This window comes from Alosa sapidissima, chromosome 3, assembly GCF_018492685.1.
Source record: "Alosa sapidissima isolate fAloSap1 chromosome 3, fAloSap1.pri, whole genome shotgun sequence".
NCBI classification, from domain to species: Eukaryota; Metazoa; Chordata; class Actinopteri; order Clupeiformes; family Clupeidae; genus Alosa; species Alosa sapidissima.
The window spans coordinates 7,170,856-7,197,985 of NC_055959.1; the positions used below are offsets into that span (position 1 = coordinate 7,170,856).

The 27,130-nt window shown below is 44.4% G+C and overlaps 1 protein-coding gene across 11 annotated transcripts in view; it reads left to right on the forward strand.

The window, feature by feature from the left end:
- Positions 1–26,763, forward strand: part of rbfox1 (RNA binding fox-1 homolog 1) — a 234,985-nt gene extending 208,222 nt beyond the window's left edge. For 10 of the 11 annotated variants that reach the window (XM_042086631.1, XM_042086632.1, XM_042086635.1 and 7 more), the window contains 7 exons: positions 2,016–2,076; positions 3,473–3,526; positions 9,114–9,246; positions 10,989–11,028; positions 15,715–15,779; positions 25,380–25,455; positions 26,493–26,763. In XM_042086631.1, the coding sequence (XP_041942565.1) occupies positions 2,016–2,076; positions 3,473–3,526; positions 9,114–9,246; positions 10,989–11,028; positions 15,715–15,779; positions 25,380–25,455; positions 26,493–26,615 (552 nt within the window). In that variant the 3' untranslated portion in view covers positions 26,616–26,763. Of the gene's footprint in view, positions 1–2,015; positions 2,077–3,472; positions 3,527–9,113; positions 9,247–10,988; positions 11,029–15,714; positions 15,780–21,930; positions 21,984–25,379; positions 25,456–26,492 lie in introns of all 11 variants that reach the window. The other variant, XM_042086633.1, reaches the window with a different exon arrangement.
- The last annotated feature ends 367 nt before the right edge of the window (positions 26,764–27,130 follow it).

Below are 27,130 nucleotides of genomic sequence, written 5' to 3' on the forward strand. Positions count from 1 at the left end.
TTTCACCCATCTCCAGGTGCATCACTGATTTCTGTTCTTGTGCAACCACCCCCCTTCCCTCCCTCATCTCTCTCCCTCTCTCCACTTTTTCAGTTTGATTTCATCGTATATACTCATAGACATGTGCCAAGTTTGACTGCTGTGACTGTGATATGTGCACAAAATATGATTCCATCCAGGATTGGGTTAGAATTATGTTTTTATTTAATGTGGAATTGTGTTCTTATTATCTTATTGTTTTTGTTTTTAATTGAGTTGGCATTTAATTCAGTTATCTTGTGTTTTGAAGTGCATACTTTGGCTTAGTGAGCTAAAAAGGGTGCAGTAACTTTGGCAGGGCAAACACAGCACACTCATTGGGATTGTCTGGTGATGGCTAGTGACCCTATTGCAGGGTTGACGAGGGATATGCGGTGGCTTGAAACTAAGCACACTAAATCCAGCAGAAGCGTTAATTGGGACGGTAGGGATGCGCCGGGGAAGCTGTGATCACAGAGAGAGCCGTGTGGCTCCTCCAAAACACTCTTAAGCTTGACCCGCTCAGGGCCATCCCAGACTGCAATCTGACTCACATTCCTCCAACAAGGAGAGAAAAAAGAGAGAGAGAGAGAGAAAGAAATGAGGCGGAGAATGAAGGAGGGAAAAAAAGTTGTTATCTGTGTTGCATAAAATGAAGAAAGAATAAAGACGGAGCATATGTGCTCTCGTTAGTCCAGAAAAACAACAACAACAAAAGTGTCCGAGTGTCACCACTGACTCCCACTCAACACTGTCTGTAGCTTCACAGAGAGACTTTTTTGTAGAGTGATTCCCGTCCCAGGCACGTGGGGGACTCCGAGGCGAGTCCGGCCCCCAGTCCGGCGCTGGGTCTTTTGCGAGGCCGACTCTGTGCTGGATGAGGGCCGGATCCGTACCGGAATCACTCACGTTCTCTGGGGTTTTGACTCGGTGCAGCCTCTTAGTAAGCTTTTGCATATTTTGCCTTCTCGTTTCCTCCCCCCCTCCTCCCCCTTTTCCAATGATAGCATGTAGAGCCCTCACCAAACTCTCAGTAACCATGGTAACAATACATACACATGCGGGGTGGCTGGAATGGTAAGTGGAGCAATCCATCTGCCATGTCACGTAATTTTACGCGCTGATACCACGTGGTTATCTTTCTTTTCTCTAATTTTTTTTGGACTTGTTCAGTTTTATTTTGTTTTGTTTTTTCTTGATGCTATTTCTCTTGGTGCGCGTTGTACTTTTTAAGTGTCCGTTTAGCTGCGTGAGAGACACTGACTTGGACTGGATTGACTCGTTGCACATTTTACTCAGACTGTTAACTTCGTTACTGTGTATGAAATAATGCACCCTCTTATATTGCTTTTGTTAGCTGTCGTTCGAAAAGCTGGAATGATTTCATTTGGTTCCTCTATTTTGGTTTGATTTTTTCTTTTCCTGGGTTGTCGTTCTTTGGTTCTGATTCTTGCGATGATACGAAAGGCTCCTGTTACGAGTGTTTGAATGCTAAGTGTTGCTTTTTTTCTAATGGTACTTCTGAAGATCTGTTACTGTATGTTGCACAATGCCAATGTTGTCTGCCCTTTTTTCTCCTTTGACATTTTCTTTATTTTTTTCGCCTTTTCCGTTAACCGAGTCGTTCCTCCCCCTCCTCCACTGCATGCCCTTTCATATATGAGAAGCTTTTCGTTTGTTGAGTGCATTTTGTGTGTTTTTTCGTTATTCCACTCTCTTTCTTTTTAAAATGATCATCTGATGACAAAGCATGCTGAAAACAATCTCTCAAATGAAATTATTGCAAATATCTTTATTTGCTTTGTATGTCCTTTTAGTATTTATGTATGAGATTTGTTTTAAGTGAAATTGATTTGTTTGTTATGATGGTAGTCGTAATTGCGTAAATGCTTTTACACATAACATAGTGATATGAATGCATGCATTTATTTCAAAATATTTATATTATCCATCTGTGCCAGTGCGACTTGTACTGATACACTCTTTTCTGTGCTTAGGTTAACAATGCAACAGCTCGAGTAATGACAAATAAGAAGACAGTGAACCCATATGCAAATGGTAAGTCACAGATCAAACATGCTCAGAATGCAAACCTGTTAATCATGCACATTGAGGTTTATCTCACTAATATCATTTTTGAAACGTCATCCTAAATAAGGACAGATAAATAAAATATCCTGGTGTAGCTAGTCACAGTCCTCTTTGCCTTTCACAACTCTTAAAGAAAAGATTTTTTGGTAAGTTCAGCTGTTTTAAGGGTTTGTAGCCAAAGCTGCCCTCAGCGGGGCTTTCATTTGAGTGACAGGCACTTTCACTGGAGCGGAGATGTGCGACTGTGCCAGATGACCGGGGAGGGGACATCGTTGCCCCTTCCCTGTGCCCCCTTCAGCTTGACCTTTGACCTCTGTTCAGTCAGCTGTCTCCACAAGGCCGAGACGTGTCTGCCATCACCCCCAGCGCCCGCCCCCCCCCTTCTCAGAGTGCCGCAGCAGGCATGGTGGGCAGTGGTGGCAGCGTCTGCCGAGTGTGATTAACCTGCCGAGTCGGCCGCTGGCCCACGTCCCACTCCCCCGCGCGTGTCTCTCTGCACGACGCCCGCAAAGTTTTTAATTGTTGTGAGCAGAGTGCGCTTGCCTGCTTTTTCTCCTCTCTTCTGCTGCCCTCTATCTATCACCCTTCCCCCCTCTCTCTCTCTCTCTCTCTCTCTCTCTCTCTCTCTCTCTCTCTCTGTAATTTCCCCTCCCCACTGAAATGTTTTAATATAAAGATGCAAACTGCAACAACCTTTCCACTGCCAATATGTCTCAGAGGCTTTTTTCCCAATCATCTCACATCTCTTGTTCTCTCCCTTTCGGACTCTCTCCCTCTCTCCTTCACTTTCTCCATCGTGCTCTGCCTCTCTCTTTTTGCGTCTCTTCTCATTCTGTTTGAGCTCTCGTCTCGCACTCCCTTGCTCAGTCGCTACTGCTCTCTCTCTCTCTCTCTCTCTCTCTTTCTCTCTCCGTCTCTTCTCATTCTGTTTGAGCTCTCTTGCACTCCCTTGCTCTAGCCCTTGCTACTGCTCTCCCTCTCTCTCTCCCTCTCTCTCTCCCCCTCTCTCTCCCCCTCTCAGACGAAGCTTATACTGACAGGCCATTTGTAGAAGTTAGAGTTTGAGAGAGATCTGTCAGACGGCTCTCCTCCTCATCCCGCCGCGGCATGACAGGCCGCTTCGCTCCGGCCTGCCCCTCAGCCGGCATCATTAAGCCGGTGCTGCCGCACGCGGACTGGGCCCTTAGTTAGCCATGATTTCAACATCGCTAACCCCCGACGAGATCAGATGGAAATCCCAGGGAATAGGAAAAAAAACGAGAGAGGGCTCGGAGAGATGAGATTTAACACTCCTATGCTTTTTTCTGTCTCCCTTTTTTCTGTGTGTGTGTGTGTGTGTGTGTGTGTGTGTGTGTGTGTCCAGGCTGGAAGCTGAATCCAGTTGTGGGTGCGGTCTACAGTCCAGAATTCTATGCAGGTAGGTTTATAGTGGTGTATGATCATGAGGAGTTATTCATGTTCATGTTTTTATGTTTCCGATTTTTGTGTTGGTAAATTAGATTTGAACCTTCACTTTATGTAATCAAATTGGCATTATCTATTACATGTAATCGTGTGGTGACTAATCATGTGCTTAATGAACTGTTGTATTGATCTTAGCAGTTCAGACCATATTACTTAGTAAAACTGCTGACAAGTTGGAGAGCACGGCTGTAGAGGTTATTTGGCTAACAGTCTCATGAAAACAGTATTTACTTTTTACTCAGATAATGTAAATTTAAATTTGCTTTGCCTAAGGATTCAGCCTCAATAGACCAGCAACTGACAAGTAGTATGCTATTGAAACCCTAACTTAAGCAATGCCAGAATCTAAAAATAAATTACTTTTACAAAAAACATGAGCCTACTCTCTGGAAAGGAAATGGGACCATAAAAAGACTGAGATAAAGAAATGCCTAATTAAAGGCTATTTTAAAGGAGGTTATCATTAAACAGACTCATGTTGTGGGACCGAGGAGGTACATTATGGAGTGACCTCAATCTTTTGGTCTCCTCCTGAGGAGCTGCTGGCCGTGGCTCTAACGACTGGCGCTCTGGCAGCCAGAGACTGATTATTCCAATCACCCAGAGGCCTCCACTCCTCTCGCACAATGTGCAGATCCGGCACTGGTGATTGGCAAGAGGGCCCGCTGTCCCAACGCACTGGCACAACCCAAAAAAACACAAAGCACAAACGGTCTCTGTGATCCCACTCGCCTACCAGCCTTGAGGGGGGGGGGGGGATGGGCTTCAGGCCGAGAGGATTGTGGGAAGGGAGGGATTGAAAAACAGAAAAAGAAGGGATGGAAGGGAAGAGCGTATCATTCTCTTTGTGTGTCTCATTGTCAACCCTTGGCCATCTCTTGGCCTGACCTTCCTTTAACCATCATTACTAACCTTCGCACATTACGGTGAAAAATATTGAAATTGTATGATAATGGGAACTCAGTGGGCGGAGGGAAAGAAAGCGGCTGAAATGGAGCCCTAATTGTCTGTCCTCACAAGGGCATCAAAGGGATGAAATATATTTTGTGAATTAAAATCAATATTTTCAATTTCTCTGGACAGGCGTTTTCCTAATTCAGTGCACATTCTGTTAATTACAAAATGGCTCATTATTGATTTGCTTTCGTCTCACCTTTCAAGTCTCCAAACTGCCCACAACCCATTAGCAGGCTTACATTTAGGGGTTTTGGACTGCAGCCCCCCCCCCCCCCCCCTATTTATAATTAGAGTGTCGTTAATAGGCTCTGATTGTGCTGAATCTGCTAAATGCCTCTGATGATTGTGTTTAGGTAACATCTAAAAATAGATATTGACAAGTTGCACCCCCCAACACACACACACACACACACACACACACACACACACACCCCGATCAGACTGGGAGATCGGGGTTAAAACGCCTGTGTCTGCATTTAAGCAATCGTCAACGCTTGCAGTTTGGCTGTCGCACTTCAAAAGCGATAGTAAATCAAGGGAATGGATCTGAGATAAGTACGTGTATCAGGAGGCGGGAATGGAGTACGGCTGCGGTGTTTGTGTCGATTCGCCCGCGCTTCTGAATCATGGGGGGGGTGGTAGCGGAGGGAGGGGGTGAGGCGTCAGGCGAGGCGAGGCGGCCAGAGCGACCACTTGAACTTTGTCTCACCTGAGGCAGGGTGGTTGATTTAAGACGTGTTTGATGTTCATTAATGGGGTCCTGCACGAGTGGAAATGAAAGCTATCAGGAGAACTGCGCCGGAGCAGAGCAGAGCTGCCTGCTGCCCGCTACCTGATCTCTGATTAAGTGTTGTGTCTCAGAGAGATTAGGAGATGGGCTGGAAATTAGACTTGGACCAATTTGCACCAAATGGATTATAGAAATGGAGCTGGACTTCCCCCTCAATGGGAAATCTAAAGGACTGCTCATTGCAGCATGTCACATCTACTGTAGGCTTCATCTGCAGCCTGGCATTTTGGAAAACGTATTATGCAATCAAAAACTCACTGACTTTACGTCTATGTAGCAAACATAAAGTGCTGTGTGTCAAGATGTACAGCCACACTACTCGCATTGCAAATTGCCATAAAATGATTGAAAAAAAAGTAATAGCATTCTACACCCTCTTTGTAATGCCACTTCGACAAAACTCATTACAGTGTGAATTTGCATATGCAGCAAGCTAGAAAATCACATAACTCGTTGTTGAGCAATCTTGCTTCCCTCTTTGTAATTTGCACAGTTTGGGTGTGTTTATGTCGAACCATTAAAGACAGCTGTAACATATGCGGCGGTCATGCTACATATATCTAGCACTTTTTAATGAGAAAATCTCACTCTTTCGTTGCAAACTCTTTATGTGGTTTTAAAAGTGCTGAGTTTTGTTGAGGAGTCCCAAGCTGTTTCATTCACTCGAACAGCACACTTGTTTCAAGCACTCTCACAAAAAATAAATCGAAAGAAATTTATTTGTGTTTTAATTAAATAGGATGGGTGGGTGAGGTGGAGTGAGGGGGGGCGGGCAGAACACTGATTTTATGTGTGGGTGTGTGTGAGAGAGAGAGAGAGAGAGAGAAAGACAGCGAGAGAGAAGTACGAAAGAGGAGCATATTGAAAAGAAGAAAGCCCCTGAAACATCCTCTGGTCATTCCCTCCATTGTGATGTGAGCAGGGGAGATTGCATGGAGGAGAAGAACAATGAGAAATGACCTGGACATGTGTAAGGAGATGATTAAACATGTACATTAATTAAGTGTCTTTTTTAATGCACTTGAACACTCTGTTCGCAGTGTGATAAAGCGCGCTGGGATTACAAAGCAACTAATGATGGAACGGTGAAAGGAGAAAGTTTCTGTTCGCTATTAACCAACTGCAGCACTTTAAAGAGACACAAAATGAGAGAGGAAAGGGAAAAGAGAGAGCATAGAAAATGGCTAAATTGGCTAAAAAAATATCTCACACGAATGGTGAGAAGTGTAAATAAGGAGGGGAGGACGAAGAGACGTTCTTTGCCTTTCTCTTTGCTAATGAGTCAAAAAAGAGATTTGGGCAATTACTTGAAACCAGTGTCCTGATTAATTTTTACACATTCTTCAATTTGTCTTTCTTTTGTCTGGGGCTTTTGGACAGTGGGAAATTCGAACACTTCCATTTCTGGGGCCCCATTTTCCGCACCACACCAAAGCTAATTTCTCATAATTGGGAGGTTCTTGCTGTAATTTCACCCTGTATCAAACACTTCAAGTAACCCAGAAAAGCATTTTATAGAGCATAAAGCGTGCTGGCGTTTTATGAACTGGGCATACGGAGAGACATTTGCCACTGTAAAGCCCCCCAACAATGTTTATGAAGCATGGGACTATCAACCCCCCAACCAGTATCCACATCTTCCTGGGTACCCCCACCCCAGCTCAGCCCACCCCACCCCCCAAAAGCTTGCAGCTCCACGCCAACGACAGAAATGATTAGGCCACAAAGCAGTTGTACACTTTTATGGCTGTGATGTGGAGGCAGCCTCCTGTTGGTTGGAGCATCTGCTCCGGCGTAATCGCTCTCGCGCAGCAATAAAAACCGACTCACTCGCTCATACCCCCGCCGCACACACGCACACAATTTTTCATCCAATGCATGGCTGGAGCAGAGTACTGCAGCACCAATGACCCCCACCACCCCACCCCCACCCTCTTTCTCCACTTACACACTTACACACACACACACACACACACACACACAGAAGCACACCCCCTTCGTCATCCACAGTGAGCTTTCCCTTTCCCTATCCCTGCCCCCCCCCCAACCCCCCTGCCACCTACCCTCACTTCCAACATTTGAAATGAAAGAGCATGATCTAAGTTGTTTATACTGTAAATATTCATGGTAGATATATCGGCACATGTTTATTTTTCCTGTGTGGGCCATTCTACATATCAAAGGCTGCGTTCGCCAAATATGCAAAAGTGAGCGGATCATGTTTCAAACCTGGCTGTCAGATCACTTTCCAGTTACGGAGGGGAAGAAAGAGAGAGAGAAAGAAACAGAATCTACTGCTGGTGATTTTTCACTTCTGTTTCCGGGGCCTGTGGCCACAACACTGCCATTCCCCATTGTGTTTTTCTGTGGCGTTGATCTCAGCCACCAGCCACCAAGCAGCTCCAGACATAAATTTGTTTAAAGGAATGATTAATCCAGTTTCCCCCTGCATTCATGTGTACACAGAGAGGCGTCGAGCAGACTAGCTCCTCATTTAAAGATTAGGCGAGCAGGAACGAGGAGGGCGGATTACATTTCAGTGACATGGCAAGCCTCTCAACAGACCGCAGGGCACTGGCCTCGAGACTGAGCCGGCCTCAACTTCACCAGCGTGCTAATGTGCCTTTCAGAAACAGTCTGCCTTTCCCTTTCACTTTGAATTTAATAGAATCAGGGAGGAGGATTTATTTCCCCAGGATGTTCGCAACTCTATCCCAGGTAAAACTAATTAATTTCCTTGTCAAAATCGAAGGCAAAATAGACATTAAAAAGGCAATTTGAGCCTCTTTAGCTCCAGGGCCTGGCACCCCAGCCCCCCATGGTCCGACGATATCAAGGTGACAAAAGGATGAAATGGAACAATTATTGCGGCTCACCTTTACTAGGACCCTTCTCTCTCGCCACAGCTCCCACAACTCTCAATTTTTCATTAGCCAAATGAATGATTCAATGTTTCCATTACCTTTTTATTAGATCTCATTTTTAAAAGCTGTATAATTAAAGAAGGAAACCACTGCCTATTCTTCCCTCACCCCAACTCACACACCACACTCAAATTAAGCCTCTTACAAGTCATTTCCAGCAACCATTGGCCTGTTAAGATTAATGATATGTTAGCAACAATGTACGACTTATTTTCCTTTTCAAAGCTCCCGGCTTTAGGCCCTTATGTGTGTGTGTGTGTGGGGGGGGGGGGGGGGGGGGGGCAGACATCAATGAGAATGTCTCATTACAATAAGCATGCATAGATAGGACCACCTGTGTGTGTATCATCATTTGCTGAGCTAATATGGAATATTCAGGAGTTACTGTATATTCATATACATAAATCACATCGAAAGAACAGTGTCTTTGTTCAAAGGGAAGCTGATTTATTTTTACTGTGTTGGTCCCCAAATTTAAAAGGCAAATTGATGTACTCTCTCAAGGGTGACCCACGTGTTCATCTTTTGAACAGTGGTTGATGACAGGTTGATTTTACTGCCCTGTCATTCCACACCTTATTTTTCCAAAGGACATTTTGCTAGATGGGGTGCAATCAATTACTTCTGCTCTTTCCTCTCCTCGCCGTAAAATGGCCAGTCAGACTCAAAGAAATCAAGGGGAATTTGAACCTTGGAACCAATTGAAAGTTGGTCTGACATTCTTGGGCAGTTTCTCTGCCTTGCTGATTAGCTTGAGGGTTGACACAAACTCTTTACACCAACACATGTTTATTTATCTCTCTTTTTCTGTGTGTGTGTGTGTGTGTGTGTGTGTGTGTGTGTGTGTGTGTGTGTGTGTTTGTGTGCAGTGCCAGGCTTTCCTTACCCAGCAGCCACGGCGGCGGCGGCGTACAGAGGAGCACACTTAAGGGGAAGAGGGCGTACTGTCTACAACACGTTCAGGGCGGCTGCACCTCCCCCCCACATCCCTGCCTATGGAGGGTGAGTCACACCACACTCCCATTCGCTCCCCATCCATCTCTTTCTCCCTCTCTCTCTCTTCCCATTGTTGTTCTTTTCTCTCTCTCTCTCTCTCCCATCCTTCTCTCTCTTTCTTTAACCCTCTCTGTCGCATTGTTTCAACTCGACTTTAATTTTTCACTTTGTCTATCTATCCCCTCTCATTTTGTCTTTCTGTTTCTATCACTTCCTTTCCTTTCATTTTCCTCCTTGGTCGCTCTCTCTCTCTCTCTCTCTCTCTCTCTCTCTCTTTCCGTCTCTTGCTGTCATTCTGAACACTTTTTAATGGGGACTGCATGCGACTGCCTTCCCCTGCACAGAAACCCGGCACAGCATGTGGCCAATCAGAACGCCTGGAGATGTGCACCTTGCGCACACTGCTATGAGAAATGACTGTAATTTGCACTGTCATGGTCGGTGGCTTTAAGCATTTTTAATGTCACATGCTATGTAAATGCGCAGGCAGGATGAATGGGAACAGGAGATAGAGGAGAGGCGCCAAGCAACCAAAAGATGATTTCCCATTATTTGGTCCATTTTCGTGTTTGTGTCTGCGAGCAGTGATGTTCAAGAAGGCTTGGCCTGGGGTATTAGCTTTTTATTATTTGTTCGCACACAGAAGCTAGCCCCCCCCCCCCAAAAAAAAAAAATCTAGACTGCCAAGCGGTGAGGTGCATCTGCTGGAGTGACAGCAAGATATGTACATCACAGATTGTTTTTCATTAACGTTGTTCAAGTATTTCAATTGCCCCCCTGACAGCTGTGCGTTGCATTATTAATTTTGTCTTATTGTGGCGGACGAACGAACGGCGCATTTGGCTGTCTTCGCTCAAATGAGATGACGCAAAATGAAACCTCGCATTGTGGAGGAAATTCTCCGGCGTGTTTTTGAGAGTGCTACGCCAGAGGCTGTCATTAAATCAATACTTCATTCTGAGATCACAGTGAAAGTAACAAAATATGTGTGATCACAATGTACAAATGCTCTCCGGCACAAAATGTTATGAGGTACACTGAAGCAGGGCCCAGCAACTGTCGACATTCTAACTAAAGAATAGGCTATACAATACACATATCATATATATACATCAATCTATCTATCTATCTATCTATTTATCTATCTATCTATCTATCTATGTCTGTCTGTCCCTTTATCTCAGCTACAGATCATCCATTCATTCATCCATCCAGCCATCCATGTTTCCTGCAATTTTCCCAATCGTCTACCTATTGATTCCATCACTATTGATACATATACAGTATATATATATATATATTTATATCTACCCAACCTCTTTCCCTCTACAATAGCCACACACACACACACACACACACACACAGACACACACACACTGTGCATTGTCTCTGCGGTGGAGCGTGCAGAGCGAGCTGTGCTGTGGCGTGGCAGTAAAGTGGGGGAATAGGAGAGTATGTTAATGTGATGTATAATTGGGGGATTGGGGAGGCCCATCTGCTCCAGTGGCTCCCCAGCCTCCTTACCCAGTAAAGTGATGAGAGCCCACACTTCTATACTGTAGCCTGCTCCCCTTACAGCTGATGCTGTGTGTGTGTGTGTGTGTGTGTGTGTGTGTGTGTGTGTGTGTGTGTGTGTGTTTCACTAATGAATGGGATGGGGCTCGATGTAGTTGACTTGTACTTGAATGTGAACAAGCATACTAACATGAATGTATTTTTTTGTGTGTTTGTTTGTGTGTCTGCTCCAGTGTCGTATACCAGGACGGCTTTTACGGTGCAGATATTTATGTAAGTATTACCTGAAGCTGCATGCATCTTTTGTTATGACCCAAAACAACACAAATCCATTTTGTATTTCACTGCACATTTCAGCCTATCAATTAACATTATACCTAAAATATCTCTACCTATATATTTCACAACCCAATTTATTGCAGACCTTCCTGTCATTGTCCTATATATTTTTGCGCTGGGCTTATAGTGTTGGCCAAAGCCCCTGCAGTGTATTCCCCCAGCGTTCCCGCTCCGTGGCCTCAGCCCTTCGCTTCAGACTGACAGAGTGGAGAGAGTAAGCACTGCAGCTGATAGGATCAGCTGTCCCAACGCTGTGCTTTTGTAATGAGAATCCAGACAGAGGCTGTTATGTGTGAAAGAGCTTGCTCGAGGGAGAAACCAAGGTGTGTGTGTGAGAGAGAGAGAGTGAGAGAGTACAGGGAGTCTAGCTGAGAATCAGCTGCATGGCAGACAGAGGAGAGAACAGCTGCTGCAGAAACCAGAAAGGAGTAGAGGTGTTAGATGTGTGTTGGTGTAGGAGAAATAAAGGGGAGAGGTGTTAGATGTGTGTTGGTGTGGGAGAAATAAAGGGGAGAGGTGTTAGATGTGTGTTGGTGTGGTGTGGCGTGCATGTCTGCATAGTTGCAGGTAGGTGAATTGGGTCGATGAGTGAATGTGAGAAGGACTGCAACATTATTATAACCCATCTGTGTTTGCTTATGTCTGTGTCTGTGTCTGTGACTGTGTCTATGACTGTGTGTGTGTGTGTGTGTGTGTGTGTGTGTGTGTGTGCTATTTTCCCTCTCCGCACCGAAAGTGAGATCCCATCGAGACTGACGGGGCCTGATGTATCCTCGCAATCCGCCTCCTCTGGGACGAAACAAATTGCGCAGGGTGACAAATGTGTGTGGAAATGGCGGGATGGGATCTCTCTGTGCTCCCGCCATTAGCCTGATGCCACAGTGGCTACGATTGATCACCGCACCGTGATAAGATCATTTAATATTCATTAGAAAACCAGCGCTAGGACTGTATTTATATTTATTACAAAGCATCATTTGTGGAGCGGTTTGGTAAATTTAGTAAATGTTGGGACGAAGGGGCCGCGTAAAATGAAGCCACACTAGCATAAAATAGACTGATGCTTGCTAAAGCCGGGGAGTCGGCACACACACACACACAAACACACACAAACACACACACACAGGCGCGCACGACACGCTACGGCACAAGTGAGACGGGAACCCAAATTGAATACACGCCTCACACAGAGTGGCAACCGTGCGTGCCATTGTGCTGCTCCCTCGCTCCAAAAAAAAGAGAAGAAGAAGAGGAGGAAGAAGCACTGTGAAATTAAAGCGGCGACAGAACGTGTGTTAGATTAAACTCCACGCACAGAGCAGGAGAGATTAAATATGCTAGCGTGTCCAATATGACTACGACACCCCATTAGGAGCACCCAGATAGGTGTGGAAATGAGAGAGTTGACGCTAAAAGCCCATCTTTTAAAAAAAAAAAGAATGAAAGAAAGAAAGTATCACTGCCATGTTCCAGAGTGTACTGTCAAATTAAACGTTCAATTGCAAGCTAATGCGAAGACAACGCACAACACGCATTTGAGATTGCTATCAAGTAGGTAACAATGAGTGCGCGTGAGATAGTGGTTGCTATGACATTTGGAATAATTATGGGTAAATATAGCTGGGGCGCTTGTGCGTGGGAAGAAGTTGTTAGAGAGACAGTTTAGTCGAGAATCACACTGTCGACTCTTCAACCCATCCTTACCTGCTACACCCGAGGTCATTTGGTGGTCAGTGTGGATTGAAAACACACACACACACACATACAGTACACGGGCGTGCTGTGTGAAAACAAGCACACACAGGCTGTTTATAAACAAACCATCCGCTCTGATGGCCACAGTGTACCATGGCTGTCCTCGTGCTCTTCAGATAGATGGGCACAATCACCAGCTAGTTGTATTCCTCTCCTCTCTCTCTCTCTCTCTCTCTCTCTTCTTTTTCTCTGTCCCCCCCTCCCCCACTCCTCTCCTCCCTGCCTCATAATGATAAATTATGAGGGTTCTCCAGATGTGCATTTGCACGTTAGAGCCCAGACCGCTTCCCTCTCTCTCCCTCCCTCCCTCTTTCCCTCCCTCTCTCTCTCCCTCTCTTTTTCTCTCTCTCCCCCCTCGCCACCACACCTGCACACCCTGTCAGCTTCACTGAGGTTAGTTGGCCAGGCCTAATGGAGCTTTCAGGACATGCAGATGCCCGTGGGCTCCCTGTGGTCAGGGCATGGTGGTGGCGGGGTGGAGGAGAGAGGAGAGGAGAGGGGAGTGGAGGAGAGGAGAGGAGAGGGGAGTGGAGGGGAGGGGAGTGGAGGAGAGGAGAGGGGAGGGAAGGAGAGGAGAGGGGAGTGGAGGGGAGGAGAGGAGAGGGGAGTGGAGGGGAGGAGAGGGAGGAGAGGAGAGGGGAGGAGAGGAGAGGAGAGGAAAGGAGAGGAGAGGGGAGTGGAGGGGAGGAGAGGGGAGTGGAGGAGAGGAGAGGGGAGGAGAGGGGAGGAGAGGGAGGAGAGGGGAGGGAAGGAGAGGAGAGGAGAGGGGAGTGGAGGGGAGGAGAGGGGAGTGGAGGGGAGGAGAGGAAAGGAGAGGAGAGGAGAGGGGAGTGGAGGGGAGGGGAGGAGAGGAGAGGAAAGGAGAGGAGAGGGGAGTGGAGGGGAGGGGAGGAGAGGAGGCCCAGTCACTGGTGACTAAGGAGGCAGCTTCATCTCCCCTGCTGTCACTCTACAGGGCCATCATCATATCATCGCCCACTCTAAAACATAATGACTCTATCGGTGATATGGGTGTGTGTGTGTCTGTGTGTGTGTGTGTGTGTGTGTGTGTGTGTGTGTGTGTGTGTGTGTGTGTGCATGTCTGTCATGTTTGTGCGTCTTTATATGTATGCTGGAGATGTGTATGCATCATATTCATATGAGTGTATGTATAATGAATGTGCATATATATGTATCATATTTGTGTGTGTGTGTGTGTGTGCGTGTCTGTGTGTGTGTGTGTGCGCGCCAGTCTGGCAGGATGGGTGGAGGTCAGTGTCTGCTGGGTCCTCCGGCCAGTGCAAATGAGATGGCTCGCTAAAGCGTGGGAGGAGGAGAAGAGGACAGGGCTGATGTGCTGGTGGAGGGGGGGAGGGGTTATTGAATTATCTTGTGAGTCATCAAGGAGGGGAATCCCATTTACAGTGAGAAGAGGGAGGCCGGGAGAGTGATGGAGATAGAGAGATGAAGAGAGAGGTGGGCATAGAGAGAGAGAGTGATGGAGATAGAGAGATGAAGAGAGAGGTGGGCATAAAGAGAGAGAGTGATGGAGATAGAGAGATGAAGAGAGAGGTGGGCATAGAGAGAGAGAGTGATGGAGATAGAGAGATGAAGAGAGAGGTGGGCATAAAGAGAGAGAGTGATGGAGATAGAGAGATGAAGAGAGGTGGGCAGAGAGAGAGAGAGTGATGGAGATAGAGAGATGAAGAGAGAGGTGGGCAGAGAGAGAGAGGGGTGGGGGGGTATACAGTACATCAAGCCACAGAGAGACAAAGAGAGAGAGAGGCACACAGAGAAAGACAGAAAGAGAGAGAGATATGTAGGGAGTGATGGGAGTGGTAAGACTACAGGCAGAGGAAGCTGGAGGGTGAGGTGGATGTGGATGTGGAGGTGGATGTGGATGTGGATGAGGAGGTAGATGAGGATGAGGATGTGGATGGGGATGTGGATGGGGGGGATCACAGGGCCAGGGGACCAAGAGATCAGCATGCCTCAGTCAGAGTGCGCTCAGCTCTCAGCCGTCTGCTGTGGAGAAGCTCCATACTACTCCAGCGCGGAGGGGTGGGGGGGGTGGTGGCGGTGGTAGTGGTGTGGAATGGCTGCCATACCAGCATGGTTAACCAATCGCGGAGCCCTGCCGCTTTCACAGTTTGATAATGGATGCATGGCTGCACATGGTGCTGTGCCAGTTGCCCGTTTGTTTGGCCTGTTTGCTTAATTGAACAGCTGATGTTGCTATTACACATGTTGCGATTTGCATTCATCGTTAGCAGCCACAACAACAATAACGACAAAAAAAGAGACAAGAAGCAGACAAAAAAAACACACATTTCTGTGTAGTATGACTGCAATGCATAATTAATCTACAGCCAAAAAGCACAGCATTGTGTGTGAATATGCTTTGGCAGATTATGTCAGTATTAGAATGTATTTGTGTTGTGCTGAGTTTTATTCCTATTATTATTATTATGTTTTTATCATCACACAGGTTGTAATTAATGTTTGTGTTTATGATATGTGTGCTTTGTCGACACATGTGGCACAAATTAAGCTTTCTGGTAGTCAATTAGCTGTAATATCCACCATTATTGATAAGAATGGCTGTCACATTGCAGTGACTTCCAGCTGTGTAATTTTATACAGAAAGGCTTGAACACTCATGCACACACGCAGACACCCAAATACACACAGACACACACACACACACATACACACATAAACATACACCCACTCTCGGCAACTGTTATTATCTGTCATAAGACATAAAAGGAAAAGGCTATAAAAACAAAAGTACATGCTTTTGAAGTGTGAGTCAAGCGGTTTAAGCAAAAGTATTTTTTTGCATTTCTGTTTGTGTGTGTGTGTGTGTGTGTGTGTGTGTCTCAGGGTGGTTATGCTGCCTACAGATATGCCCAGCCTGCTACTGCCACTGCGGCTGCCTACAGTGACAGGTAAGACACAGTCCACTGCTCGCACATCTCAAATGACATGACCTCACTGGACCCCTGAGCTGGCTCTGTTTTACTGTCCGCAATGCACAAGAGCCCATACACTTTACGCACCGCACACACAGACACACACACACACACACACACACACACACACACACACACACACACACACATCTAGAGACATGCACACACACTCACTCACACACTGGAACATGCAGGGTTTCACACACACATACACACACACACGCACACACACACACACACACAGAGGAATACACACAGACACATGCACAAAATCACACCCATAGACGCATACACAGACACACACGTATGAAACATACACACTCACACACATCCACATGCAGTACCAATTTGCAAAAAAATATGCAAACACACACACAACAAACGCGTGTACAAATACACACCAGAAACACCCACACTCGCCTTTGAGGTCAACTCTTCCCTTCAATCCCAGTCAGTGTCGGGCACTAAAGGCCATTCTGATTTATTAGACTAATTCCCTTTTCCTCCAATGCGGATGGGGACTATCATGGTGCCCACCACAGTAATTGGCAAATTAAATCAAATGAGATGTCAGCGCAAATGTAATGGCTGAAGAGCAGCGTGCTGGAATGGCCGCCGCGACAGTAACTGGGGAATTAAACAAGATGTGGGGGGTGGGGGGCAGTGTGTGTGTGTGGAGTGGTGGGTGGGGTGGGGGGGGTTGGGGACTTGATAGTGCTTGGAGATGTAAGACTGGAGGAGATGGAAAACATGAAATCTCCTCTAGCCCGGGTTCTGTCTCTCTCTCTCTCTCTCTCTCTCTGCCCTTCCTCCTCCTCCTCTCTCTAATATCTGAGTTTATATTTTCAGTTTGACATGTATGCGTTTCTCAATTTCATTTCCTTGTACCCCCCCCTCCCCCCTCCCCCCTTTCTCTGGAAACCACACACTCAACCCACATTAAACACTGCCTGCAGAGCCAGCGAAACACCCACCTACCTACCCCAACCCCACCCCACCCAACCCCACCACCCCCACCTAGATAAAGTAGGAGTAGGACTGGCAAAAAAAAAGCATGACAAAAGAGCTTAGCTGTTCACTAATGACAGTTCGTGGTGAGTCCCTCTGTCCCGAAGCATGCAATTAGAGGTATTGTGGAGGACACACACACACACACAAATACACACACACACACACACTCTCTCTCTCTCACACACACACACACACACAGACATGATGAAGTGGTAGTGCCAGTTGCTTATAATTCCTGCAACTTTGATCATTCACTGGGTTTCTCCTGCATGCTCCTGTACAGAACTCTGGCCATGAGGTCTGTGGAATGAGAGTGGAATGGCGCTTGGTGTGTGGTCATTACCCAATGTCTGCTTAATGTGTTGTTGTGTAATTGGTTAGCTATAGGAGGAGACCAGGCCTACACTGATAAAGTGTCTTAAGATGTATGGTCACTGGTCTTGGCGGTGCGTCCCTCAAAAGCACTGTTGTACAATGTTCCTAACTTGGACAGAGGGAGATGCAGGGGTCTATCATGACAAAGACCTCAAAGGTCAGAATGTTGCAGAAAAATCAATGAGAAAGTTTCATGTCTCATAGCCTGCTCTTCCATCCAAAGGGCTTTTAATTGTAGGAACAGTTTTTTTCTGCTCTTCATATTCTAACCATAACTGGATGACCGAGCACTGCTGTTTACAGACCAGACGTGCTGCTCCTCAGACACTTTACTGGTTTGGGCCAGGAGAGTCTTGTGTTTTCAAAGCCTCACCCAGGAAGCATGTTTTGCAATGTGTGCAGATTGGAAATGATAAGAGTGAAAGAGAAACCTGTCGTACACAGTATTTTGACAGGTTCAGCACAATCGTTTAAAACAGTCGATAAATTTACTGAATGATATTGATTACATTATCATAGCTGGCAAAGAAGGTACATCTATCTGTGTTGACAAACAAAGGACTATCTTCGCTGAGGACATACAGTACTTCCTGTGACCTTAGCTTTGTAGGACTGCTGTCAAATAACACACTTCAACGTAAAATGACTAGATGTCATCTATGCTGTGTCCTTAACAGTAATTTGTGCCAAACGAACCTGTGATTTGACTGTCAACATGGAAATGTAGTTAAAAGTCTTAACTTAGCCATTTGTGCAGGAGAAGCAAACGCCTCTCTTTCTCTCTCTTTTTCTCTCTCTCCATCTCCACTGTACTTGAGATGTCATTTACTTTGGATGGCCTAAACAGGAGCGTACGTTTGAGTGACATCCTGCCGCATTAGCTGGAGTAAGCTTCAGCCTTAATAACGCTGTGACAGTGAGCTCTTGCTTGCCTATCTGCATTGGGTACATTCATGTTATTTGTAAAACAGATCTGTATTACCACAAACTTACTAATCCTTTAAGAAATGCACCGATTTAAGAACGCCATCATAATAAATTCTGCTAAGATTAGCTTGTGAAAGTTGTAGGCTCATAACAAAGAGAGCAACAAATTGGTATTGCGAACTCAACCATTTTTTAAACATTTTTTTCCTCTTTTGTTTTAATAATAGAATTATTAATGGCATATGAATAATTTGTATGAAATTAGTCTGTATATGTGATTATATAATTTCATGAAACTTTTAGAGGGTGGTCGTTAGCAATTTATAATTCATTTTTCAAGGAAACTGTTTTGAGAGGCTCTACTTAAGATTTCACCAGAGTGAAAATTTATTTATTGCCCTACGCGTCAACTACGTGCATAGTTCAAATTTCTGTTAATCATTACAGATTCTTTAAAAAACGGGAAAATGGAATGCCCCACTAATTCGGTCAACTTGCATTTGAAAAGCGGTTGTCGGACTTGTTGAATTCCCCGTTAAGGATAGCAAGGGGCTCCAATGCCTCTTAACGTAACAGAGCTGAGTGGAGCAAGGCTTCGGTATGGACACCAGAGGTATAAAGGTATAACCCTCTACCCCACATTACCTCCCATCAGATGCCCACACTACCAGCAAGCCCACTGGGTGTCCATCTCCAACCAACCCACCTAACCCCCCCCCTTCCCTCTCCCCCCCTCCCCTGACTCCAGCCCAGAGTCCGTCCGCTGGCTAACACCATCTGGTGAGGCCGAAGCCTGTGGGGAGAGAGACGAGTACCTGCAGCTTCTGCCGAGTTCTCGCGCTCACTTTTTATCTGTGGGGCTGTGGGAGGCGAACACTACTACAGGGAGGCTTGGTGTGGCTGGAGGTTGACCTCCACTGCAGTCTCTCCCTCCCCCCTTTCTCTCTCTCTCTCTCTCTCTCGTCTCTCTCTTCGTTTCTTTCTGTGATAGTCAGAGTGCTCTGTCTTTCGGTCCATCTGGACTGCTACAGGGCCAGGGACAGATGGATTAGCACCAGGCAGAAGTCCCGGCAACACAACTCCTAGGCCCAACACGCACAGACATGGCCCTGTGCACCCGTGCGCACACACACACACAGACACACATAAACAGACACACACACACACACATGCACACACACACACACACACACACACACATACACACACACACACACACACACAATCAATAAAGTACACTTTTTGGTAAAGTAAACAAGCAATAAAGTACACTTTTTGGACTCAATGTGTCCCTCCTTTAAAATTGTACTTACCCAGACAGACAAACATGTAACACACACATTATACACCTTTCAAGTGCATGTGTCTTGCTGACCTATGCTTTTGTCCCCCTCTCTCACTCGGCCACTAGTTCTGGTTTTGTGTGTGTCTGTGTGTGGGAAGGGGGGTAGACACGAGTGCTGCATGCATGTGAAGTCAGGTTGCAGCCGTCTGCTCTTTGGACCAAAAAGTATCGTAGCCTTCAGGCTAAGAGACCAGCTGTCTCTGTGACAAACTCTGAGGGGGTGACAGTGGTGGTGGTTGGGGGTTCTCCTGCTGGATTACTGGATCGGTCTGGTTACTGTTTTATATTTATTTAATTTTTGAAACGACAGACACAATTACAGGTTTATAAACAGATTTATTGAACTGATTCGCAGGACTGTAGTGTTATGCGTTGTTTGTTTTCATGCTTAAGTGATTTCTGAACCTAAGCTCATCCGTGTTGAATTGTTAATGGCGCCAAAGCCTTTTTGACACTGATCTTCTATCACTAGGCAGCAGTAATCGCAAACATCTCTCTGCTAAACAGATGCAATGCTCCCTGAAGGTTTTATGAAAAACAAATGTCGACCTTCACCTACTGTATATTAACTTTCTCTTATAAGATGAGGTTTGCCATTTTAGGATGTACATAAACCAACCTAATCTGGGCTGTTGGTATAGTTTTTAATGCAGGAAACTGTGATAATATATTGATTGTAATGTCATTTGGTATTGTGTTTTTTGACCAAAAAAAACATGACATTTCAATCGCATTAGATGTGTCCATGAAGTGCATGCCTTTGTAGTTCTTCTGACAATTACACATACTGTATAACAATGTGATCAGAACGTGTGTGTGTGTGTGTGTGTGTGTGTGTGTGTGTGTGTGTGTGTGTGTACCCTACACGTGTGTGCTGCCAGTGAGCCTTGTGTTTAGTGTGTATGCTGTAGGTCTTTGCGCTCATTGGTCCTGTTTGTGTGTAGTGGTGGGTGTAGAAACCGCACCGTAAAATGCATGGGAAATTACATTGCATGAGTGCATTCTGTTTACCTCCGTAGAGTAGACATGTTGCGGGGGTCAATACTGTCATGTCGAATTCGAAACTGTGTTACCAAACAAGCCGCCACCTAACTTAATTAAGAGGGCCGATTCAATCTGAGTGCTTTGCGGGAATGAATGATTCATTAAGTTATTAAATATAGCTGCAAGCTGCAATTAAACAGGCAGGGGGAGGGTGGTAATATGGCTGACAACCTATGCCTCTAATTAGACATAAGATCAGGGCATGACATATCATTTATCACACCTGTGCAGTCATTCACTCAACCCCGAAAAATTACTCTGACTGAATGATGCAGTGGAGGGGAGTGTAGTTTGTTTACCCAGCAGCTACTGTAAGAATCACATCACATACAGCATTTCAAGTATGCACATATTCCATCAGAAGTGTCTCGCAATTTTATTTCTACTGGGAGTAAGTAGCAAGTAGCCGTAGAAGTGGTGGATGCAGATGTATACATTACATGCACTGAACTGTTTGCCAGGATATGCATTAAAAAAAAGTCTACAGTCCATTTGTCGCAGCCTTGGTTTATTCTGGGGGAAAAAATATAGTAAAAAACTGGGTGGCATTAATAGACGTATATGAGTTATGGGGATGGTGAAGTGCTACAGAATTTGAAGTCAGTTTTGGTTGATGTAGTTTTGTTGTGCTTGTAGGTATTTCAGGCAAGGCGCTTTACTGATGTCTCTCCGCTGTAATGTATAGGCCTAAACATTTGCCATTTCACCCGTTAAGAAACGCTACATTATTACATTTAATAGGCCTTGGCCAATTATTTCTGTCTCGTGTCATTACTGAAGTGGTCTGGGTTTGGACATACTACCTACTGTGAAATAGCAAGCCATAGATGACCATAACTTTATAGCATGCATGCATTGTGCAAACATATGGGACATTTATTCAGGTTTTCATGTGTCGAAAAATGAACTACAGTACATTGAGATTTTCCAGCTGAAACCCGGCTTGAGAGCAGGTAGTTCCCATTGAATCGGCCCATAGTCAGCGGGATGAACCAGCTTACTACTCATGTGTGCTCTGCACTGTGCATATCTTCTGGTTTTTAATCTCATCTGTGACTTTATTTTATTATTAGTTTGTTCTGTTTCTTTTATGTTCTTTCTATTTTTATTTGACTCTTCTTTCTCATCCTCTTCTTCTTCTCTGTCTCTCTCTCTCTCTCTCGCTCTCATTTTCATTGCCTTCATGTCCTTAACCAGCATGAGTATGCTCCCCATTCAGCCCCTTCCATTGTCGTCCGTGTGAGTCTGCACTTGGAGCTGTGGTTCTGTTGCCTGTGAACTGAAACCCCATCTACCACAAAAAAACACCCTTCTCCCTCCTTTCCTCTCCTCTCCTCTCCCCCCTCCTCCCCGACCTCCTCCTCCTCCCCCCTCACCCAGCAGCCAGTCAGCAAGCGGTATTGTGAATTTTATCTTCTCTTGCAGAAATCATTTCGTCTTCGTTGCAGCAGATGAAATTTCTTGTAACACCTCTTCAGGTAAAATAAAAAATAAATATGAACCAAAAAAGTGAATAAACTGAATCACCCACACCGTTTTATGATGCTTCCCCTCAAGGGGAGCAAGCATATATATATATATATATACAGTCTCTATTATTTCTTTATTATTATTATGATTATTACTATTATTATTGTGCACCAGATAGATGGCGCCTCTGTGCAGCGCTGTTTTCTCTTTGTTTGAGAGCGCGTACAAGTAGATGTTACTTTTTTCTCTTCTATTGCGTTCATGAATGCTTCTTAAAACTGAAGTATTGTTGGAGTACATGCATGAGGATAGCTGGCAGGCATTGCACTCATCCTCTCATCGTTCGTTCTGGGTTTTTTTGTTTTGTTTTGTTTGGTTGGTTTTTTTTCCCTCCTCTTATCTCTGGCATTGCTTTGGAAGGGGCATGCGTTCCTGACAGAGAAAGATAAATCCACTGACACACGCTTGGAACCTGTCTGGTTTTTCTGTCCCTGTGTTTGTCTGTCTGTCTGTTTTTTTGTTTCTCTCATTGTGTATATCCCCTCATTTTTAATTTGATCGAGACTGTTGCGCCTTCTCTCCGTTCACTTATTTTATTTTATTTATACAGTAGTTTGTTTATCTGGGCATCTCCATTGGATTTGTTTTTATTTTGTGCGAGTGTATGGGTGTGTGCATACAGTGTATGTATATGTATGTGAATGTATGTATGTATGTATGTATGTATGTATGTATGTAGTGAGTGTCTCGTTATTGTGAAACAATTGCTGATTGGGTGTACGATGTCTTGCACATTGGCTGTAGATGGCTAGATCTTTGGAATGACTTTAGTTGTGAATGTGATTTGTGATTTGCCCCTACCATTGCATATAGAGAAGGGAAAATGGACCTGTCCATCTGCCTATTGATTTTGTGACAGAGTCCTTTTAAGAGTAAAGATGAATATGCTAAGCAGATTGCCATTCAGGCCTAAGGCCTATACTTACAGACATTAGCCATTTCTTTGTAAAATACGTTTGGGAATCTGTAATTCAATGGGTGGGCGTGTTTCGTGTTCAACTAATCAGGATTAATAAACGAGAAATGAAATTGAATTCAATAGTACCAGCGTGAGTAACACAAACACCCACCTACATGGGCGTGTAAGAAATTCGAGAAACGAGTCACAAAATGTCACTAATTCTTTAAGGTAGTCAATGAAGGATTAAAGCCTCTCCAGCTTGTTTGAGGGACCAGCCAATGCTGAATACCTCCCTGAACCTGTACACACATGTAGAAATAGAATGAGCTGGCAGGGCAGTTGACCAGACGTTCCCCGCTCATCAGGAATGCATGACGTTATGGTGGTAGCGCCTGAAATGTACAGTATTAACCTGTAGAGTAGAATAGCACTTGATCATTACCAAACAGAGCCAGCACTATTCTTCAAGAAAACTATTCCTTTTTGCAGAATTGTGGAGATTATCATGATGGAGGTGACAAAGGTCATGCACCTGGATGGGACTTTGCAAGTAATTGCTGCAAACCTGTACTAGGTCGCTGAGCTGGTCTTTGAAGACTTGATATATTCATTTAGCAAAACATAAGCCATAACAATTATTTTTTTTTTTTTTTTAAATTATAGGCCTGAGAAATTGCTCTCTTGAGTTATCACCACTTTCTCCACTCCTTTGTATCAGGGTCTAAATGCTGCTGATCTTCATTCTAATCAAACTAAATACCAAAGAGCCAGTTGTTCATTGACACATAAGTCTAATACTGTTGTCAAAAAAGTGATTAAAACCGAAGTGAATATTTTTTTAATCACTTCTTTAAAATCAATTCCCCCCTTTAGACACACTGTTTGTCTGTCTTGGGTCTAACAAACAGTGCTGTCATTAAAAGTAGCCTCTCTAAACAGAGATAACACAGGTCAAACTCAAAAATCAACGAAGAAAAAATAATACTGGCAGGCCAATGAAATGTGAAGACAGACAAACTGTACAGCGCATAACAATGTCCAAACTAATCTGCTGTGGATTAACTTCTTAATCTCAAGGGGGTGGGTGGGTGTGTGTGTGTGTGGGGGGGGGGGGGGGGGGGTGAGTGAATATGCAAATCACCTCATTTATAGGCTGTGCTCCTGCTCTCTGATTGGCTCTTATCTGGTCCAGAAACACCATGCATGCATAACAAGGCTCGGAGGAGCAGATAATCCAGGTTATTTCACCGCTCGGCCTTCTGGGAGCCGGGAGCTCACAGCTCTCAGCCAGTCAGTCAGTCAGTCAGTCTGTCGGAGAGTTTAAAAAGGCCACGGGCTTAGACAGGAGATGAGACAAACCTCTCGTGAGAAGAGCCCCACCCACTGATCTTAACATCTGAAACATCGTCCCAATAAGTGTACGAGCCATCAGATCATGTAGTTCTCAAAATAGCGGAGTAGGTGGAGCATTTGACTGATGCAGCTCCCTCCTGTAACACCTTAGGTGTGTGTGGAGGAGCAAAATGGAAGAGTAAAAAAATGCTAGGCTGCTTGCATGCATGCAGCTGTTCAAGGACAATGAGGGCATACCTTTCCCAACATATATAATGTTCCTTTAACCTCACAATTTTTTGTTCCTTGACTCTTTTTTCTGTTATTAATTTACTATGTTTGCTGTGGAATATGCTTTTTTGTGGTACTTACTATTCCCATGAATTGTGTTCAGTAATTTAACCTCTAATTGAAGGGCTATTTTGTGCAAGAGTTATCACATTGCAAACAAATAAATTGTGACCAATTTTGACCCATGTATACACACATTTATTTTCAATGTCAAACAACAGACTATATTAAACCCAACAAACTTGGTACAGACAGTTCTGCCTCTCTGAGACTGTTGCCATCCTCACAACTAGAGAACTGCACATGGATAATTGTGGACATTATTAGAGCAAGCGGTGACCTTTTTTCCCCTGCTCCTGAGTGTCTTGTAATTTCTTGCACAAGCGGCCCTTCAAAACAGGACTAGTGATGTCCTGTGTTCACAGTGGCATGACAGCGGAACCATGCGGGGCTCTTTCCTCAATGTTTATTTGTGTTTTTTTTTTATTATTTTCATTTATTTATTTTTGTTAGATTATTTTAAAAAAACATTTTTTTTAGAAACACTCGATCATTTACATGTGGGTCATCAGTATTTGCTGTATTTTATCATCGTTGTCGTGGCAGCGATCAAGCAGCTGTGTTTCCCTGGTTGCTTTTCTGTTGTGGTTGTTGTTTTGCCGTCATTTTTTATGTTTGTTTGTTTGTTTGTTTGTTTATTTTTCTGCAGTTGATACTGACACGTTGAGGGGTGGTATGTGTAAGGGAGAGTGCTTAAGAGTAATTATGTGTGTTAATCTATATGTGTGTGTCCTAACTGTCACGTCTCCTGTTTTCACAGTTACGGACGAGTTTATGCTGCCGACCCCTACAACCACACACTTGCTCCAGCAGCAACATACAGCGTTGGTGCCATGGTGAGTTATAAAAAAAATAAAATAATAATAATGAACTGCAGCATCCCCGCGTCTTGTACATATTTTTGTCTTACTCTTTCTAATAATTTTATGTCAGTCCCTCTGGTCATTCTTTTGCGTTTGTTTCTCTGTATGCGCTTCAAAATTGCTTTAATTCTTTTTTGTTCATTTTTTCCTCTTTTTTCTTTCATTTTTGTACTCCCCCTTTCCCTCTGTATGGATTTTAGCACAGCTGACATCCTCTCACTTAAACATAATTGAATTTGTCTCTTGTGCTAACGGCAGCTGAAATGCCACATTAATCCTCACAGTAAACGTGATAAATGCCTTAATTTCTTGGCAGTGTAGTGCATGTTAGTTATTATATTTCTAATTTTGTGAATATCACCTAGCCGAGCACTCCCTTTAATGGAATAATTAGTCATTTTGATAATTAAATCCATCACCTAAGTGGTGCTGTAGCAACAGCTAAAAGGATGTGTGTGTGTGTGTGTGTGTGTGTGCGTGTGTGTTCGTGAATATGAGTGGGGAGTGTGTGTGTGTGTGTGTCAGAGAGAAAGAGAGATAGGGGGGGTGAAAAGCTTCAGCAGGGGCAGGGAGGTTGAAGCTTTAGTTTTTCACTGGCATTTTAAAGGAGTCTCCATCAACACACTGCATGGTCTCAGCAATCTTCTTTGTGGTATACCTCTGCCATATTGTATTATTTGTGTGTTTGTGTATGTGTTTGTACATTTGTTTTAAATGCATTATGGCCTACGAAAGCAAGCATTTGTGAATTGTGTTTTTCCATTTTAATAACGTGTTGTCATTTCTTCCCCCCGACCCTGTCACACTCTTGCGTGGCTTGAGTTTCCTCCTGGCATGCGGTGTCTTGGTATGCTTGCTGCATGACGGCTGCTGATTGGTTGGTTTTCGTGTCCGGGGGTATGTACAGAACCATAATGGGAAAGCCTGCAGGGTTCGCACCACGGCCATTAAAGTCACGCAAATCCATGGCTCTGTCTTTTTTCCCTCTCTCTCTCCCTCTCGCCTCACAGAATGCATTTGCACCCCTGACTGATGCCAAGACCAGGAGCCATGCGGATGATGTCGGCCTTGTTCTTTCTTCATTACAGGCTAGTATATATCGAGGTGGATATAGCCGTTTCGCGCCATATTAAAAACAAAAACAAAAGAGGAAAAAAAAGAAAAAATAATCTATTCAAAAACAAAAACACTATGAAAATCTTCCTTTGGGGGGAAAAGAGAGAATATTTCAGAGGCCTGGGTATTGCAGTACACGCTGTAGTGCATCGTTTTAGCATCTCTTAAGAGAGAAGGAAAAAAACGGATATTTTTCATCTATACCTCAGATATTTTGTGCTGTGTATTTTAATATTGTGGGTTTTTAATTTCTAAAGATTACATAGATTGTTGGCTGTAGAGGTTTCTGTGGTGATCTAGAAAGCTGCTAGATTTTAAAAAAGAAGTTAAAAAATGAATTAAACAAAAGTGAGAATACAAATTGTTAGGGCTTTATCATGTAAATGAATTATGTATGATAAATATTAAGTCACTTGGGGTTATCATATTTTGTAAGAGTGTAAGTGACTACAGTAGTCAAGTGTTTTGTTTTGTTTTGTTTTGTTATTTTCTCTCTTGCTTTTCTTGACATCGCTTTTGTTTCCTCTCTTCT